Here is a 17,475-nt window from a genome sequence, read left to right as displayed (position 1 = left end):
TATTGCCATCCTGAGCGGCATATTTCGCCTTCTCTCCCACAAGCAGTGCCCCCAGAGAAAGCTGCTTGCCCTAGGAGCACGCTGCTCCATGCGTCCATAAGACACAAAACCGCGGCTCACCCCCCCTCCCACACTCTCGTTTGGCTCACTGGCTGTGATCAACTTTAGTCCAACTCTCATGCAAATTGAGTGCCGCTGCCTTGCCAAAAAAGGTTCCGCCGGTGGATTATGCCCTGTCCGTCCGTCCCCCCCACCTGCTGCGCGGGCGCAGAAATTGCCTCCAAAAATACCCAAACATGCAACGCCGAGCGTCAGCTCTAGACGGCGCCTGCGCACACCTTCTGACATCCAGGCTCATTCCTTACCATCTCCGTGGACATGGAGGATGTTAAAAAAAAGAGCCAGGAGGCCGAACGAGCCGTCCGAGCGAAGCAAGGACATGAGGCTGACTGGCCACTTACAGCGAGGTCCACGTAGGCGCCCGTCTAGAGCCGACTCTCAGCTCTACATGTTCGGCTATTTTCGGAGGCAAGCGTCACGCCTGCGCAGCATGGGTGGGCACTCATCTGCAGAACACCGGCAACACTTCAATGTTAACCCTCAAAGTTGCATGAAAGACAGACCCGAAGGTTTTATATGCAACAGTGGGTCTGGCTTTGCAGAAGTACAACAAGTTGCATTCATCCAAAGTTGCACTCCATAATCCAGTGACTTTGGAGTTGCACAAGTGTGAATGGAGCAACTATTATGGTGAATTCAACTGGACTTTAAAGTGACCCTGTCATTAGCAATAGAAATTGCAATCAGCAACCACCTATAAAAGAACACTGGACACTCACCAGCAGGCAGCTAATTGTTCATCCCTTTGAGAGAGATGAACACCGCTGCCATCATATCAGACATTCCCAAGTGAAGTGTTGAATAGCCCATCCCCTGCTGGGCCCTGTGGTTCCATCCAACAGCCGCATTATGACTAGTGCTGGTTGCATTCTGTCATCTTAGTGACAGGGTCACTTTGATGAGCTCAACTTTGTAAAACAATGTTCTTGTTCAGGGATGTGGAAAATAGAACTGAAAAAGTCACTGCAAAGTGGTTCTGCTACCAAGCCAGTCCCTTCATTAAGGAATGAGCAACATATATGCTCCTATTTTATATATAAATAATTTTCAAGGTGTTGGAATTGTATCTTTCTGTAATTACTTCAGCATTTAAAAAAAAAAAAAAAAAAACACAGAATATTGCTCATTGCAGTTTTTCTTGCTGGTCTCCATTTTTTTGTGCTGGTGAACCACGATTCGAACAGCCCCCCAAAAAAGGCCCAACAACCCCCTCCCCCCTTTTCCATATTCCAGTCCCATATAAAAACTCCAACACTAATTATGTGGCACTTCTGCAATAGCCTACACTAAACCTTCTGAGCTATGAGCTCGAATCATCCAACCAAAAGCTCAGTCTGGCTGCAGGATTGTGCAGTTGGCTCCCAGTATGTCTCATATCCTCTGTCTTATCCAGGAAATGGCTGTGTCCTAAATCCCAACTCTGATCTCCCAGGGAAAACAATTCAGTGCCCAAGAGGAAATTGTGCATGGAACGGGGAGCAGGCAGAGGAGCCAAGGGCTCAGCTTCTACGGCATCTCAGTCATTCAGGCAGGAGAGGGACGCTTACCTCAGAGTGTCCTGCAGGTTGTTCCCCCGGGACAGGGAGATGGAGCGGAAGAATCCTTGCACGGCTGGGACTGTATACTGCAGCAGAGTGTGAGAGAGGTCCTGTGTGAAGAACAAATCCAATGGATCAGAGAACCAAACTGCAGGGCACCATTAAACACACAGTGATCATCAAGACAGCTATTTAGTGAATGCTGAACTCCAGGCAAATATAATACACACAATGAATGCAGTTCTATATTCTTTTAAAAAATATATATATTTTTTTATAAATGCAACTGATGTTAGATGGCAGAGGTGTGAGCCAATCAGGTGTACAACATGCAAAGGTGCGGATATTAAAAAAAAACCCAGGTAAGCTAATGAAAGGAGAAAATCAGATGGATTCTCCATTACTGTCCAATCAGATGCCAGAGGGTGTAGGGGGCGGAGGGACACTACTGGATTTCCACTTAAAAGGGGAAGCTCCACTTGTTTGCACCGTCTCCTCCCTCCACTGCCACATTTGGCCCTTTTTTTGGGGGGGGGGGGGGGGGGGTGCCTTCCTGGTTTCGACAGGTACTCGCTCTGACTTCCTGCTCAGGTAACTGCAGCTATCTCCGGCGATGTCCAGTCCCCCTCCCTGCCCCCCACACAGCCTTCTGGGACACACAGGTTCCAGAAGACAGTGGGGCCATTCAGAAAGCACAGCGAGACTCACACATGTGTAGTAGGAAATCGTCTGTGAAGCCAGAGGGCTTCACTGTCGGTTTCCCTTACCAAAGATGCCAGCACCAACATCCGAAGCCAATTGAAGAATCGGCTCTGGTGCTGACATAGCTGGATCCCTGCGCACAGGTAAGTGTCCTTATATTAAAATTCAGCCGCTACAAATACTTTTATTTTTTTTTAATTTTTGGGGCTCCTATAACCACTTAAGCCCCGGACCAATATGCAGCCTAAAGACCCAAGGTGTTTTTACAGTTCGGGACTGCGTCGCTTTAACAGACAATTGCGCGGTCGTGCGACATGGCTCCCAAACAAAATTGGCGTCCTTTTTTCCCCACAAATAGAGCTTTCTTTTGGTGGTATTTGATCACATCTGCGGTTTTTAGTTTTTGCGCTATAAACAAAAATAGAGCGACAATTTTGAAAAAAATTCAATATTTTTTACTTTTTGCTATAATAAATATCCCCCAAAAACATATATAAAAACATTTTTTTCCCTCAGTTTAGGCCGATACGTATTCTTCTACCTATTTTTAGTAAAAAAAAATCGCAATAAGCGTTTATCGATTGGTTTGCGCAAAATTTATAGCGTTTACAAAATAGGGGATAGTTTTATTGCATTTTTATTAATATTTTTTTTTTTTTTACTACTAATGGCGGCGATCAGCAATTTTTTTCGTGACTGCGACATTATGGCGGACACTTCGGACAATTTTGACACATTTTTGGGACCATTGTCATTTTCACAGCAAAAAATGCATTTAAATTGCATTCTTTATTGTGAAAATGACAGTTGCAGTTTGGGAGTTAACCACAGGTGGCGCTGTAGGAGTTAGGGTGCACCTAGTGTGTGTTTACAACTGTAGGGGGGTGTGGCTGTAGGACTGACGTCATCGATTGTGTCTCCCCCTATAAAGGGGATGACACGATCGATGCGCCGCCATAGTGAAGCACGGGGAAGCCGTGTTTACATACGGCTCTCCCCGTTCTTCAGCTCCGGGGAGCGATCGCGACGGAGCGGCTATAAACAAATAGCCGCGCCGTGGTGCGCGCGGGAGACTTCAATTCGGCAAGGTCCGGCGGCTGCCGGTTCTTTAGCCGAGGATCCCCACTGCGCATGCGCCGCTGCAATCAGTGGCGCATTGCAGGGGGAATATCTCCTAAACCAGGGATATGCAATTAGCGGACCTCCAGCTGTTGCAGAACTACAAGTCCCATTAGGCATAGCAAGACTCTGACAGCCACAAGCATGACACCCAGAGGCATGATGGGACTTGTAGTTGTGCAACAGCTGGAGGTCCGCTAATTGCATATCCCTGTTCTAAACCGTACAGGTTTAGGAGATATTCTTTATACCTACAGGTAAGCCTTATTATAGGCTTACCTGTAGGTAAAAGTCAAAAATTTGGGTTTACAACCACTTTAACATTAAAGTATTGTGTAAGGGCTGTGTCCTGCATGGACAGAAATACAAAATCCATTAGCAGGCAAAACAGCTCCAATATGTACAATTTATGTGTGTATTCAGCCAACAACCGAATCTTCTACGTCCCTCATCAGCTCATCCCTCTCAGTTACTACCTTTTGTTTCACCAGCCCCTCCCTATTAGATTGTAAGCTCACAGGAAGAGGGCCCTTCCAACACGCTTGTATTGTCTCCCTTTATATTGTAAAGCACTGCACAAACTGTTGGCACTATATAAATCCTGAATAATAATATTTCACTTTCTGCCTGGAGTTCAGCTGTAAACTGTTAAAAATCTGTTGCACCCATAATAGGCAAAAAAGTCCCCTCTTACAAAACGTATTAGGATAAACAGAGAACCTTGCTGAATGGGCAACAGACTCCCTTTCCTGACACTTGAATGACAGTGTAGGGATAGGGATAGGCATTGCTATATTTTCCCTGCGATAAATAACTATTCGCAGCCCTGGTTGTAATCTCAGAGCTTTGAGTGCCTGGATCTCTGTTCCGTCTTCCATATAATTACCTCAGATGGTTTCTTTTGCACTGGTGACGGTACTGGGCTGTTCTCAACGCTCTCGCCTTCGCTCTCACTCTCGCTGCCCTCAGTGTTGGCGCTGGCATTGCTTGGGTGACGAACCTTCTTCTTCTCTTCGCGTGGGTGGAGATGATGCTTGAAATGTAGTACAGCCTCAAAATTCATGACCGCCCAGGCATGCCAGGCCTGCAGAAGAAGAAGACGGCGTTAACATCCTTGGCAGAACAGCTTTTAGATAATCCATTATAGATGCCCCATAGAAGTACCATCTTACCTTGTACCAGGTGGTGTCATGCTCTGTAGCGGCATTGTAATACTCCAGAACGTTGGGGATTGTAACTTCATTAATGCCCTGCAAGTTCAGCTGCCATTCACCCAGTTTCAGGTAACACCTAGGAAATGAAGCATAAAGTCAGGGATTGAGGACATAGAAAATCAATCGGGCCAAAAGGGAACTTCCTAGTAAAGCAAGTCTGCTGCTCATGAAGATTCTTTGTGGACCCAGCCACCACTTGCTCCTGGTTTCTGCTTCCCACAGGCAGTGCTCACATGATGATTTCAGGAGGCCATGATGCACTACAAGGGGCAGTGAGGGGACCAGTTATGCACATAAAAACACAGCAAGGGCGACTGGTCTTTGATCAGGTCCTAACAAAAGACCACCCACTTTTGAAGATTCTGAACCATAGGAACGGTACAGAATGACAGATGAGCATTTTTCTTTTACTTATTTTTTTGGCCTTGTTATTAGTATTAAAGCTCAAACACCAGACAAATCCCCCCCCCCCAAATATTCTCCAGGTGCAGGTCTGTCAGCAACTACAAGCAGCTGCTAGCCAACGATGAGCTCAGGCGAGTCTAGAAAAAAAACCCGCCTGAGATATCCCACCAAGAAGCTGTCAAGGTGTACACAGCCAATCATAGGTGGCGGAGGCATTCCTTGCTTCCCAGCCGAACATATATACGCGTGGCGGGGTGGCATGCCTCTGCTACGATTGGCTGTCTGCTTTGACAGCTTCCTGGCAGGATAGCTCAGGCGGGTTTGAACTCATGTACGAACATGCCAGAGATCATCCCTACTACTAATGAATGGGGATGAGCTCCAGTGTGTTCGCATCGTACACGTGCAGAGCCCTCCAGGAAGTTTGCACGGCGCTGCGCTAACCACAGCCAGGGAGACATTTCCTGATGCTCGGCTGCAGAGATCGGGAAATGTCTCCCTGGCTGTGATTAGCGCAGCGCAGACTTCCTGGAGGGCTCTGCACGTGTATGATGCGAACACGCTGGAGCTCACCCCTACTAATGAACAATGTGCCAGAGTTTAGGGATTGGTCAATAAACTGAACAACCTCTGTGTACCGTAGCTCCCAACTGTCCCTGATTTGGAGCAATGTCCCTCTGCCCCCATCATATGTCCTTTATTTTAGTCTGATCTATATATTTGTATATAAAACGTACTTTTTATCTTTCAAAAACCGTTTCCCAGTGCTAAACCTTTTATTACATTTATAAATTGCTGCACTTGTACATTTTAAAAGTCAATATAAAAGGAATGGTAAAAAAAAAAAAAAAAAAAAATCCTTGTGGATTTATTAACCTTTTTTTGGTTAATTCTCCTTTCGGGGTGTGTGACAGGGGGCGTGTCCTATGCCCACATACATTTGTTAGTAGGTGTCCCTCATTTCCATTTCAAAATGTTGGGAGGTATGTCTACTTCCAAGTCTACATACATTATTCCTCATCTCTCCAGGACTTTTCCAGAGCCTCTCCAAGCCTATGGAACTCCTTACCCCAATCTATCCGCCTATCTCCTTCTCTATTAGCTTTTTAGAGGATCCCTGAAAACCCTCCTCTTTAGAGAAGCCTACCATTCCCACACCTAACAACTGTATTTTCATTTGAGTCCATCTGATCATCTCCCACAGCTATTGCCCTTTGTTCCACTTGACCCTCCCTTCTAGATTGCAAGCTCTAACGAACAGGACCCTCTGATCCCTCCTGTATTGATTCGTATTGTGACTGTACTGTCTTCCCTGATGTAAAGCGCTGCGCAAACTGTTGGCGCTATATAAATCCTGAATAATAATAATCTCTCAAAGCCCCGATGAAGGGAGTGGGGCTTCAGCCCCTAAAAACGTATTGGTTTGGCTTTGGTCTTTTGATTTTTACATTAGAATAAACTTTGAAACTTGACATCAACATGTGGTGCTTAAATTTTAGATTTACTGATTTTGAACTGCAAAAAAAACAAAAAAACAGAAAAAAAACAGCAATTGTGAAAGCCTAGTCATAAACGTAGCATTGTGGGAGGAGGTTGCGTCAAAGAGGGCAGACTCTTACTGACCGGGCCATGAGCTTCTGCAGTTCCTGTTTTTGCTGAAGGTCATCGGCGACGTGCTGGGCCTGGATTTGTACGTTGCTCACAAACTTCTGCATATGTTGGAAGGCTTCGATCTGCGTTGCACGAGGGGCATGTTGGTGGAAGAGAAAGAAAGAGAAATTCAAATGGACATAGAAGAAGGTAAAGGGAAGGGTTACTTACCAAGGTCTGAATGAAAAGAAACTGCAATAGTGGTAACAAAACTACCGCACAGACCAGGAGAAGAAAGACCATTAATAATAATAAAAAAAAAAAAGCAATATTCATACAAATGGCGAAATAAGCCATTTAAGTCTGCAGGTATGGCGTTATTTAACCCCTTTCCATTGGCTTCCACCAACCATTAAGTGGATCTTCACATCAGTGGTAGTTTCTGGGCCTTTTCAATCTTGTGAGAGTTTTTATTTTCTTTAAATTATTAAATTTTCTTGCAATGTCTCCTTCATCCATATTCCCATTGCACACATTTGGTTCTTAAAGCGGTGGTTCACCCTCAATAACAACATTCTAGCATTAAATTAAGCATAGTAGTGCAAGCTACAGTATGCCTTTATTTATTTTTTTTGCCCCGTACTCACTGTGTAATCCTATAGTGAAGATTCCGACTCCCCGCGGGGAATGGGCGTTCCTATCCAGAGGAAAGATGATTGACGGCCAGCTATGGCACGTCACGCTCCCCGAAGATAGCCGGAGTAGGTCTTGGCTCTTCACGGCGCTATACGGCGCCTGCACACAGACTAGGTGCAGGCGCCGTGAAGAGCCAAGTCCTATTTCGGCTATTTCCGGAGAAGCGTGACGCACCAGAGCCGGCCGTCAATCATCTTCCCTCTGGATAGGAACGCCCATTCCCCGCGGGGAGTCTGAATCTTCACTATAGGATTGCACAGTGAGTACGGGGCAAAAAATATATAAATAAAGGCATACTGTAGCTCGCGCTACTATGCTTAATTTAATGCTAGGAAAAAAAAAAAATGTATAGGTTGAACCCCCTCTTTAAGTAATGGGTGCTGCAGCAAGCACCAGCTGGAGACTGGAACATGCACAGTATAGTGTAAATATTTGCAAGCACACCACAGATCTTCAGAAAAAGTCAGAATGTATTATTGGAGGATCATATGCCAAAAAGGAAAATGCAACGTTTCGGAGCTGCAAATGACCCCGTCCTCAGGCGTTTGGTCATCACCTGCCTGACAAATAGGTCCTGCGTGGCTCCGACACGTTGCGCTTTCCCATTTGTGATCTTTCACCAATAAAAAAAAAAAAAAAATCATTAGGATTTTTTTTTTTTGAAGATCTGTAGTGTGCTGGCACTACCCTCTTCTTGAACGTCACATCCCAACCCTTCTGGGAATGTTTCATTACTGTCTGTACTGACCCAGCTCCTCCTTCCTATACACATAACCTTTAATGTAGTGTCATCGGGAGGAGTGAAGGGGAATGTCAAGTGCCCCTTGAGTGACAGATCTGAGTCTGCTGGGGCTGCGGACACTACATCAATAAATGGCTTTTGGATGAAACGACACAATGGAGGCTTTTACAGGTAACATGTCTAAAATATGTTAAATGCACATTTCATCTTACAGGAATCATTTTGTTGAAATTAATGGCCTGGTGACAAGGTCTGTTAAAGAATTTACACACAAAGCATCTTCTGTTTTAGAGGCTCCTGGGGTATACTAGAGCTGAACTCTGAGGCCTCGTACACACGACCGAGAAACTCGACGGGCGAAACACATCATTTTCCCCGTCGAGTTCCTTGTTCGGCTGTCAAAAAACTCGTCGAGCCAAATTTTCCCATTGCCCGTCGAGGAAATAGAGAACATGCTCTCTTTTTGGCTCGACGGGGTTCTCGGCGAAAAGTGTACACACGACCGGTTTTCTCGGCAGAATACGTCTCCCATCGAGTTTCTTGCTGGATTCTGCCGAGAAAACTGGTTGTGTGTACGCGGCCTGACAAGTATAGAATATGCATCAACACACAATATAGAGTTGGGCCAATTTCACACCTATGCAACTTGGATGCGGGTTTCTTCGCATAGCAGGAGAAAGTGACCGGCTCTCTATGGAGCTGGCTCACGTCTCCGGGGGCGGCTGCAGAGCACACTGCACAAAAACGCTGTGCATCTTTGCCTCAGTTTCAGGACTAATTCAGGCACAGATTCTGCCCCGATTAGTCCTTGAAACGGAGAACAAGGACAGACAGTGTTGCTGTGTGATCGCGGCCGGTTTAGATGTGAAGCGAGACTCAATCCAAAAATCTGGGATGACCACCACGGTTTAAAATAAATCCTAATCTATACATCTCTTCCCCTCTCTCTACACACACACACACACACCTCTCTCTACACACACACACATCTCTCTCTCTCTCTCTCTCTCTACACACACACACACACACCTCTCTCTCTCTCTCTACACACACACACCTCTCTCTCTCTACACACACACACACACACACCTCTCTCTCTCTCTACACACACACGCACACCTCTCTCTCTCTCTCTCTCTCTCTCTCTCTACACACACACACACACCTCTCTCTCTCTCTACACACACACACACACACATCTCTCTCTCTCTCTCTCTCTACACACACACACACACACACACACACACCTCTCTCTCTCTACACACACACACACCTCTCTCTCTCTCTCTCTCTCTACACACACACACACACACACACACACACCTCTCTCTCTCTACACACACACACACCTCTCTCTCTCTCTCTCTCTCTCCACACACACACACACACACACACACACACACCTCTCTCTCTCTCTACACACACACACACACACCTCTCTCTCTCTCTACACACACACACACACACCTCTCTCTCTCTCTACACACACACACACACCTCTCTCTCTCTCTCTCTACACACACACACATCTCTATCTACACACACACAAACACACACCTCTCTCTCTATCTACACACACACACCTCTCTCTATATCCACACACACACACACACACACCTCTATCTATATATATATAATCAGTACTGTATATTTAACAGAACGTCCCTAAACAAAACTGAATCTACAGACAATCCCAATGGCATTTACTGCCTCTGCTTTGCTCATTGTGCGCTTCATGTTGGCTGTGTGACCATCATGGCTCCCAGACAGCGAAGGAACACAGGCGTTTTTCCTTTAGTCTCAAATCACTTGCAGGCTGTGTGATCCCGCCAAATGTCTAAGTCTGAGCACCTGATACAGAGCACGGATAGTACCTTTCGCGTGCTCTTCCACATGTACTTCATGTAGGCATAGGTGACCTGAGGGTGAGCGGTGGGTAAGGGCTGGTCACTCTGCAGCGCTGGGTCCACGCCAAGCAGCATCACTAAAGTCTTATGAGACAGAGCCTGGAAAAACAAAAAACAAAACAAAAAAAAAAAAGTCAGAAGATTGTTGTTACTCTGTGTTTAGAAACCTAAACCATGTTATGTAATAATTCTGCAGAAATTTACGAAACTAAAGAAAATCTGAAAGGAAAACACCAATGAATTTAAAACTTTTGAAAATCAGGCTTAGTATCACAATAGAAGCCACCGACTATATTCTTGTACATCGTAACAGCTAAACAAATGTGAAGACTGCCATTGCCAAGATTTTTATAGGTATGAGTGCGTCATAGTTGAAGTAAAATGATATATGAATTTATACCACTAGAGGGTGCACCCATGTCCACTGCCTGGCTGCTGCAGAGCGTGCACCCATGTCCACTGCCTGGCTGCTGCAGAGCGTGCACCCATGTCCACTGCCTGGCTGCTGCAGAGCGTGCACCCATGTCCACTGCCTGGCTGCTGCAGAGGCTGCACCCATGTCCACTGCCTGGCTGCTGCAGAGGCTGCACCCATGTCCACTGCCTGGCTGCTGCAGAGGCTGCACCCATGTCCACTGCCTGGCTGCTGCAGGGGGCATTAGATAGGCAAATCTGAAGAGGGTGCTGGTTTCCGAAACTACGGAATCGGAGTTGCAAAAACTTTTATAGTATTGACCCACAAAGCTTTCGGTACATCTCAACAGTCTGAGCAGGGCCAGGACAAGGTGTAGGCAGAAGAGCTGGCTGCCTTGGGTGCTTTAGCAGGAGGTGGGCACAAAAAAAGGGCAGGACCTGCAATCTACCCTGCTGAAGTAGTTCACAGCTCATGGAAGGTGCGAATTTTAAGCATCCCTTGGAAATAGGCCAAAAGGACCTGGTCTCAACTCTAAAGCCCTGTACACACGGCTGGGAATCCCATCAGGGGAAAAACGTTGGTTTTCCTGACGGATTCCTGCCAAGCTTGCCTTGCAAAGCCGTGCATACAGATGATCACTCAAAGGAACCGCCGTTCTTTTTAATGGCAAGAAAGCGGTGACGTCATCGACCATGACAAGCCAGCGCTTGTCACATTTAAAGCTGTCGCCGCCATCTTGCCACACCCCACACTAACCTTGTATGTGACCTTGCATGCGTCAAAGTCTTATCGAGCATGCGCGGGTTTACTTCGGACAGGTAAGCATACAGACGACTGGTTTTCCTCGGCAGGAAACACTCTGCCGGGAATCCCGACGGGAAAATAGACAGCAGGTTCTCTATTTTTCCCGGGCAGTTTTCCTGTCGGGAAAACGGCTAGGGAGCATACACACGGCCGGGATTCCCGGCCAAATGTTCTCCTGGCAGTCCGCCTGCTGGGAAAACCGGTCGTGTACGAGGCTTGAGTTTATGTTCAAGTATACATACACACTAGAGGTGTACCAAACGGAAATTTCGGTGCCAAAACCGAAAATGCATGATGCACTTGGCCGAAAACAGAAAATACGTTTAAAAAAAATATTCAGAGCTTATATACAATTATATTGTGACTTTTTAATATCAGAAATTTAAATTAATATGAATTTATCTCGTTAGTCATTTTCACCTTTTGGCCTCTTGCACACGATACTCCTGTTTGAGCGTCAATTTTTTACAGACTTTTTTTTTTGTGTACGTATTTGCATGCATTTTTAAGAATACGCATTCACGCAATCGCGAGAAAAATGTATTCTTGCATTCACAATAGGTTAATGGACATTTGCGCATAAATATGCATTCACACGCATTAGGCGTGAATTATTGACCAAAAATGCATTTTTTTCTATTTATTTATTTTTAACTAAAGAATACATGGTGATTGTTTACCCGCCTGTGTGCATAGGCACATTACAATTATTTGGCTGTATTTTAGCTCAGTAAAAAATAATAAAAAATAAACTGTACTGAGCTTTAACCACTTAAAGGGGTGGTTCCCCCTTAAAACAAATTTCTAACAATACATTTGGAAGACTGCTTACACTGCGGGTAGGCTGGCTTTTCTTCTTTTTTTTTTCGTACATACCTCGATATCGCCGTTTCATCCCTCGACTTCCGGGTATGAGTCTTGTGGCGGTGGGCGTTCCTAGTTAATTGACGTTCCTCCGACCGACACATACTTGACGTCACGACTTTTCCGAAAGAAGCCGAACGTCGCTGCGCAGGCGCCGTATAGAGCCGACTCTATACGGCGCCTGCGCAATGACATTCGGCTTCGGTCAGAAAGTATGCGCCGGTCGGAGGAACGTCAATCAACTAGGTCCAGCAAGACTCATGAGGAAGAAAAGTGTTACTGCGCTGATCTAATTATCCAGAGGTATTAAATCTCTGGGAGTATGGACATAAGTGAAATATCAGGGCCACAATGTACCCAATCTTAAATGTGAATAACCTGGATACAAACAATATATAAAAAATATGAGAAATATATGAGTCATACAAATGTGACACAGTGATTTCAAACTTGAATCGTATATCTAGATCAGTGTGTCAGCATACAATCCATATGCCACAGTGCTTCTATGAGAAAAATGGCTGTTGCTGCTACTGACCAACCAAATAGTGAAAACAATACGAAAGATATTACAAAAAATATTGTCCACCTTGCAGCATTTCAGGGAATCCACAGGGGTATATACATATTTCTATTGCTGACACCCAGTAACAACAGCCAGGACTGGCAAATAGCCAGGTATCCAGTAACCAAAATGGTGGAACAGGAACTTCCTGTGCCATCAGCCAAGATGGTGGCCGGAAGACTTCCTGTTTCCTGTGACTACCTTGCAGTATTTCAGGGAATCCACAGGGGTATAAATACAGCTTAAACAGTAGTGTCCACAGCTCTCCTGACGACGCAATTAGCGAAACGCGTAGAGGCTGTTTGGACACGCACATAGAGGGTGCAGCACACCAGCGCGCCCGGACCCCTTGTAGCAATACATGCGGAGCACAGCGGGGCAAGCACACCTCTTAGGACGCCATTTAAATGCTGGTCAGCGGCTTTTAACGGTTGACACTGCCAAAGACACTCAGTGCCGGTCAGAGGCACTTTATATTGTAAGTGTTATTTTTTTACCTTTTTTAAATAAATACATATTTTAATATACTACACCATGATGAGCCCCTTGTTTTTGAGGAATTGATGACACCTTGTAAAAGGGAAAAGGAGGCAACACCCACTGACGGACAAAGAAAAGACACCACTTTGGAGCCTAATAATATCTGGGGTCTGGTGAGTGTTGATTTTAACCATTGGTGATGGTGGCACATCTTTGTCGGGTGGAAGAGATAGCGGCACTTTCCTCTACACAGTACTACCAACATTGAACCTTGTGTTTGCTGGAACCTATTGTATAAGCGCAAGATTGCCTGCCATTTGGACTATTTTTAAGTGCAGTCAGCACATTGCACATTTGCATGGTTGTTTGATAATTATTTCACTTTTTTGATATTTATTTTGTTCCAATATCGGTTATTGGACAACTCACGGTGCAGTTGGCATACTGCATATTGTAGTTTTATACACATATATACACAATATTTTTTGTAATATCTTTCGTATTGTTTTCACTATTTGGTTGGTCAGTAGCAGCAACAGCCATTTTTCTCATAGAAGCACTGTGGCATATGGATTGTATGCTGACACACTGATCTAGATATACGATTCAAGTTTGAAATCACTGTGTCACATTTGTATGACTCATATATTTCTCATATTTTTTATATATTGTTTGTATCCAGGTTATTCACATTTAAGATTGGGTACATTGTGGCCCTGATATTTCACTTATGTCCATACTCCCAGAGATTTAATACCTCTGGATAATTAGATCAGCGCAGTAACACTTTTCTTCCTCATGCACCATTGACCCCCACTAAGGGCACACAGTACTGCAGCAGATCACGGTTCACATTTATTTATTTATTTATTTATTTTCTTTTGCGCCGGTGACATTCACAACCAGCAAGACTCATACCCGGAAGCCGAGGGATGAAACGGCGATATGATCGAGGTATGTACGGGGAAAAAAAAAAAAAGCCAGCCTACCCGCAGTGTAAGCAGTCTTCCGAATGTATTGTTAGAAATTTGTTTTAGGGGGAACCACCCCTTTAAGACCCGGACAATTATGCAGGTTAAAGGACCTTGCCCCTTTTTGCGATTCGGCACTGCGTCGCTTTAACTGACAATTGCACGGTCGTTCGACGTGGCTCCCAAACAAAACTGAGTGTGTGTCTGCGGAGCCGTCAGGAGGAGCCGATGTTTACCTTGTAGTTCCGGCTTCTTCTGACTAGGGGTGCAATGGATCGTCACCGATCTGTGATCCGAACGGGTCACCCCGTTTGGATCGGCACACCCCGCGATCCGCGGAGCGCTCCGGAGCCTCGGCCTAGGAAAGTCCCTGGCTTCGGCCTAGCTCCGGAGCGGCGGCCATCTTGGTACACCCGGCATCTTGTTTATCACTGTGAAGTGCGGTGGCTGAGTCGCGGGAACATGCTCAGGAGGTTTTACGAACTGCAGAATGAAGTCAAGCAGTTAATGCAGATGAAGGGAAAACCTGTCATGGAACTCACCGATAGCAAGTGGCTGTGTGATCTAGCATTCATGGTGGACATTACCAAGTACCTCTCAGAGCTGAACGTCAAGCTGCAGGGCCCCAACCAGATTCTCAGCTCACTGCTTTTAAACGTTAAATCATTTGAAGGTAAATTAAGGTTGTGGAAAGTGCAACTCGAGAAGAATAACACGGTGCATTTCCCCACTCTGGAAGGACAAAAGCCTTCTACGACACAAGAATATGCTGGTGAATGTGCAAAACTAATTAACCCCTTAACGCCCGCCGCACGACTATTTACGTCCGCAGAATGGCACGGACAGGCAGAAGGACGTACATATACGTCCTTGCCTTCTAGCGGGTGGGGGGTCCGATCGGGACACCGCCCCCCCCGCTGCGTGCGGGTTCCCTCGGGGAGCGATCCGGGACGACGGCGCAGCTATTCGTTTATAGCCGCTCCGTCGCGATCGCTCCCCGAGGCTGAAGCACGGGGAGAGCCGTATGTAAACACGGCTTCCCCGTGCATCACTGTGGCGGCGTATCGATCGAGTGATCCCTTTTATAGGGAGACTCGATCGATGACGTCAGTCCTACAGCCACACCCCCCTACAGTTGTAAACACACACTAAGTGAACACTAACCCCTACAGCGCCCCCTGTGGTTAACTCCCAAACTGCAACTGTCATTTTCACAATAAAGAATGCAATTGAAATGCATTTTTTGCTGTGAAAATGACAATGGTCCCAAAAATGTGTCAAAATTGTCCGAAGTGTCCGCCATAATGTCGCAGTCACGAAAAAAATCGCTGATCGCCGCCAATAGTAGTAAAAAAAATAAAAATTCATAAAAATGCAATAAAACTATCCCCTATTTTGTAAACGCTATCAATTTTGCGCAAACCAATTGATAAACGCTTATTGCGATTTTTTTTACCAAAAATAGGTAGAAGAATACGTATCGGCCTAAACTGAGGAAAAAAAATATTTTTATATATGTTTTTGGGGGATATTTATTATAGCAAAAAGTAAAAAATATTGCAATTTTTTCAAAATTGTCGCTCTATTTTTGTTTATAGCGCAAAAAATAAAAACCGCAGAGGTGATCAAATACCACCAAAAGAAAGCTCTATTTGTGGGGAAAAAAAGGACGCCAATTTTTTGTTTGGGAGCCACGTCGCACGACCGCGCAATTGTCTGTTAAAGCGACGCAGTGCCGAATCGCAAAACCTGGCCTGGGCATTTAGCTGCAAAATGGTCCAGGGCTTAAATGGTTAAGGCATTTAATGAAAGATTCAAGGATGTGAAAAGTAAAAAATGGAATTGAACATCTTTGCTACACCTTTCAATGTGGAACCAGCTGATGTGCCTGATAACCTACAACACAAAATAATTCAGCTGCAAAGCGATGATGTGCTGAAAGCTAGGTACAACAACCTCCCACTGCTTGAGTTCTACAAGCATTACATAAGTAATGACGAATTCCCAACTTTGAGAAGACATGCATTAAAATATGCATCTGTGTTTAGAACTACTTACTGCTGCGAGCAGTTCTTTTCAAAACTTACCATCGCAAAGAGTCGACTGCGCTCCAGACTGACCGACGCAAACCTGGAAAACCAGTTGCGAGTAGCAACATCATCAAAATCGGCCAACATCACACACCTCGCCAAAGAGAAGCAGTTCCAGCCATCACATTAGCGGTTAGTTAATTAAATGTTTGACCAAATATGTGGTGACAGTTCATGTCCTTGTTTATTGACAGCCTTATTTATTTTACATGTACATTGTGTTTCCTTTGTTCTTTATTTGTAAAAATGGAGTATATAAATAAAGATTATACAAAAAAAATGTTTGACCAAATATAACGGGCTAATTTTTAATTGATCATTTTGTACGGCCCCCAAATGATGTTACAAAAATCCAAATGGCCCTTGGCCGAAAAAAGGTTCCCCACCCCTGCCTTAGGCGCTGGCTCAATAATGACAACCATGTAAAACTCTGGTGTCTGTAGAGTTCCTGCCATGTGTGGCTTGCTATAAAGCTGCAGTCTGATCACTGGGGAGGAAGCAAACTAAGGAATTGCGTCCTCCTGCCTGCAGCAGACTGATAAGGACACCTTTAGATTAACCACTTAAGCCCCGGACCAATATGCTGGCTAAAGACCCAAGGGGTTTTTACAGTTCGGGACTGCGTCGCTTTGACAATTGCGCGGTCGTGCGACGTGGCTCCCAAACAAAATTGGCGTCCTTTTTTCCCCACAAATAGAGCTTTCTTTTGGTGGTATTTGATCACCTCTGCGGTTATTTTTTGCGCTATAAACAAAAATAGAGCAACAATTTTGAAAAAAATGCAATATTTTTTACTTTTTGCTGTAATAAATATCCCCCAAAAACATATATATATAAAAAAAAAAATTTCCTCAGTTTAGGCCGATACGTATTCTTCTACCTATTTTTGGTAAAAAAAAAAAAATCGCAATAAATCGTTTATCGGTTGGTTTGCGCAAAATTTATAGCGTTTACAAAATAGGGGATAGTTTTTTTGCATTTTTATTTTTTTTACTAGTAATGGCGGCGATCAGCGATTTTTTTTCGTGACTGCGACATTATGGCGGACACTTCGGACAATTTTGACACATTTTTTGGACCATTGTCATTTTCACAGCAAAAAATGCATTTAAATTGCATTGTTTATTGTGAAAATGACAGTTGCAGTTTGGGAGTTAAACACAGGGGGCGCTGTAACATTTAGGGATCACTGTTTATGTGTTTACTAGTGTAGGGGGGTGTGGCTGTAGGATTGACATCATCGATCGAGTCTCC

General features: G+C 44.9%; 1 protein-coding gene across 12 annotated transcripts in view; it reads right to left on the bottom strand.

The window, feature by feature from the left end:
- The window catches only part of MTOR (mechanistic target of rapamycin kinase), a 212,797-nt gene that overhangs the window by 45,441 nt on the left and 149,881 nt on the right, over window positions 1-17,475 (bottom strand). For 8 of the 12 annotated variants that reach the window (XM_040326325.1, XM_040326326.1, XM_040326330.1 and 5 more), the window contains 5 exons: window positions 10,001-10,132; window positions 6,722-6,849; window positions 4,652-4,769; window positions 4,366-4,563; window positions 1,668-1,768 (listed from right to left, as the gene is read on the bottom strand). In XM_040326325.1, the coding sequence (XP_040182259.1) occupies window positions 1,668-1,768; window positions 4,366-4,563; window positions 4,652-4,769; window positions 6,722-6,849; window positions 10,001-10,132 (677 nt within the window). The remainder of the gene's footprint in view (window positions 1-1,667; window positions 1,769-4,365; window positions 4,564-4,651; window positions 4,770-6,721; window positions 6,850-10,000; window positions 10,133-17,475) is intronic. The other 4 variants (XM_040326329.1, XM_040326335.1, XM_040326337.1 and 1 more) reach the window with 1 other exon arrangement.

The sequence above is a fragment of the Rana temporaria genome, chromosome 10 (genome assembly GCF_905171775.1).
Source record: "Rana temporaria chromosome 10, aRanTem1.1, whole genome shotgun sequence".
Lineage (NCBI taxonomy): Eukaryota > Metazoa > Chordata > Amphibia > Anura > Ranidae > Rana > Rana temporaria.
This window is presented reverse-complemented; position numbering and strand designations above follow the sequence as displayed.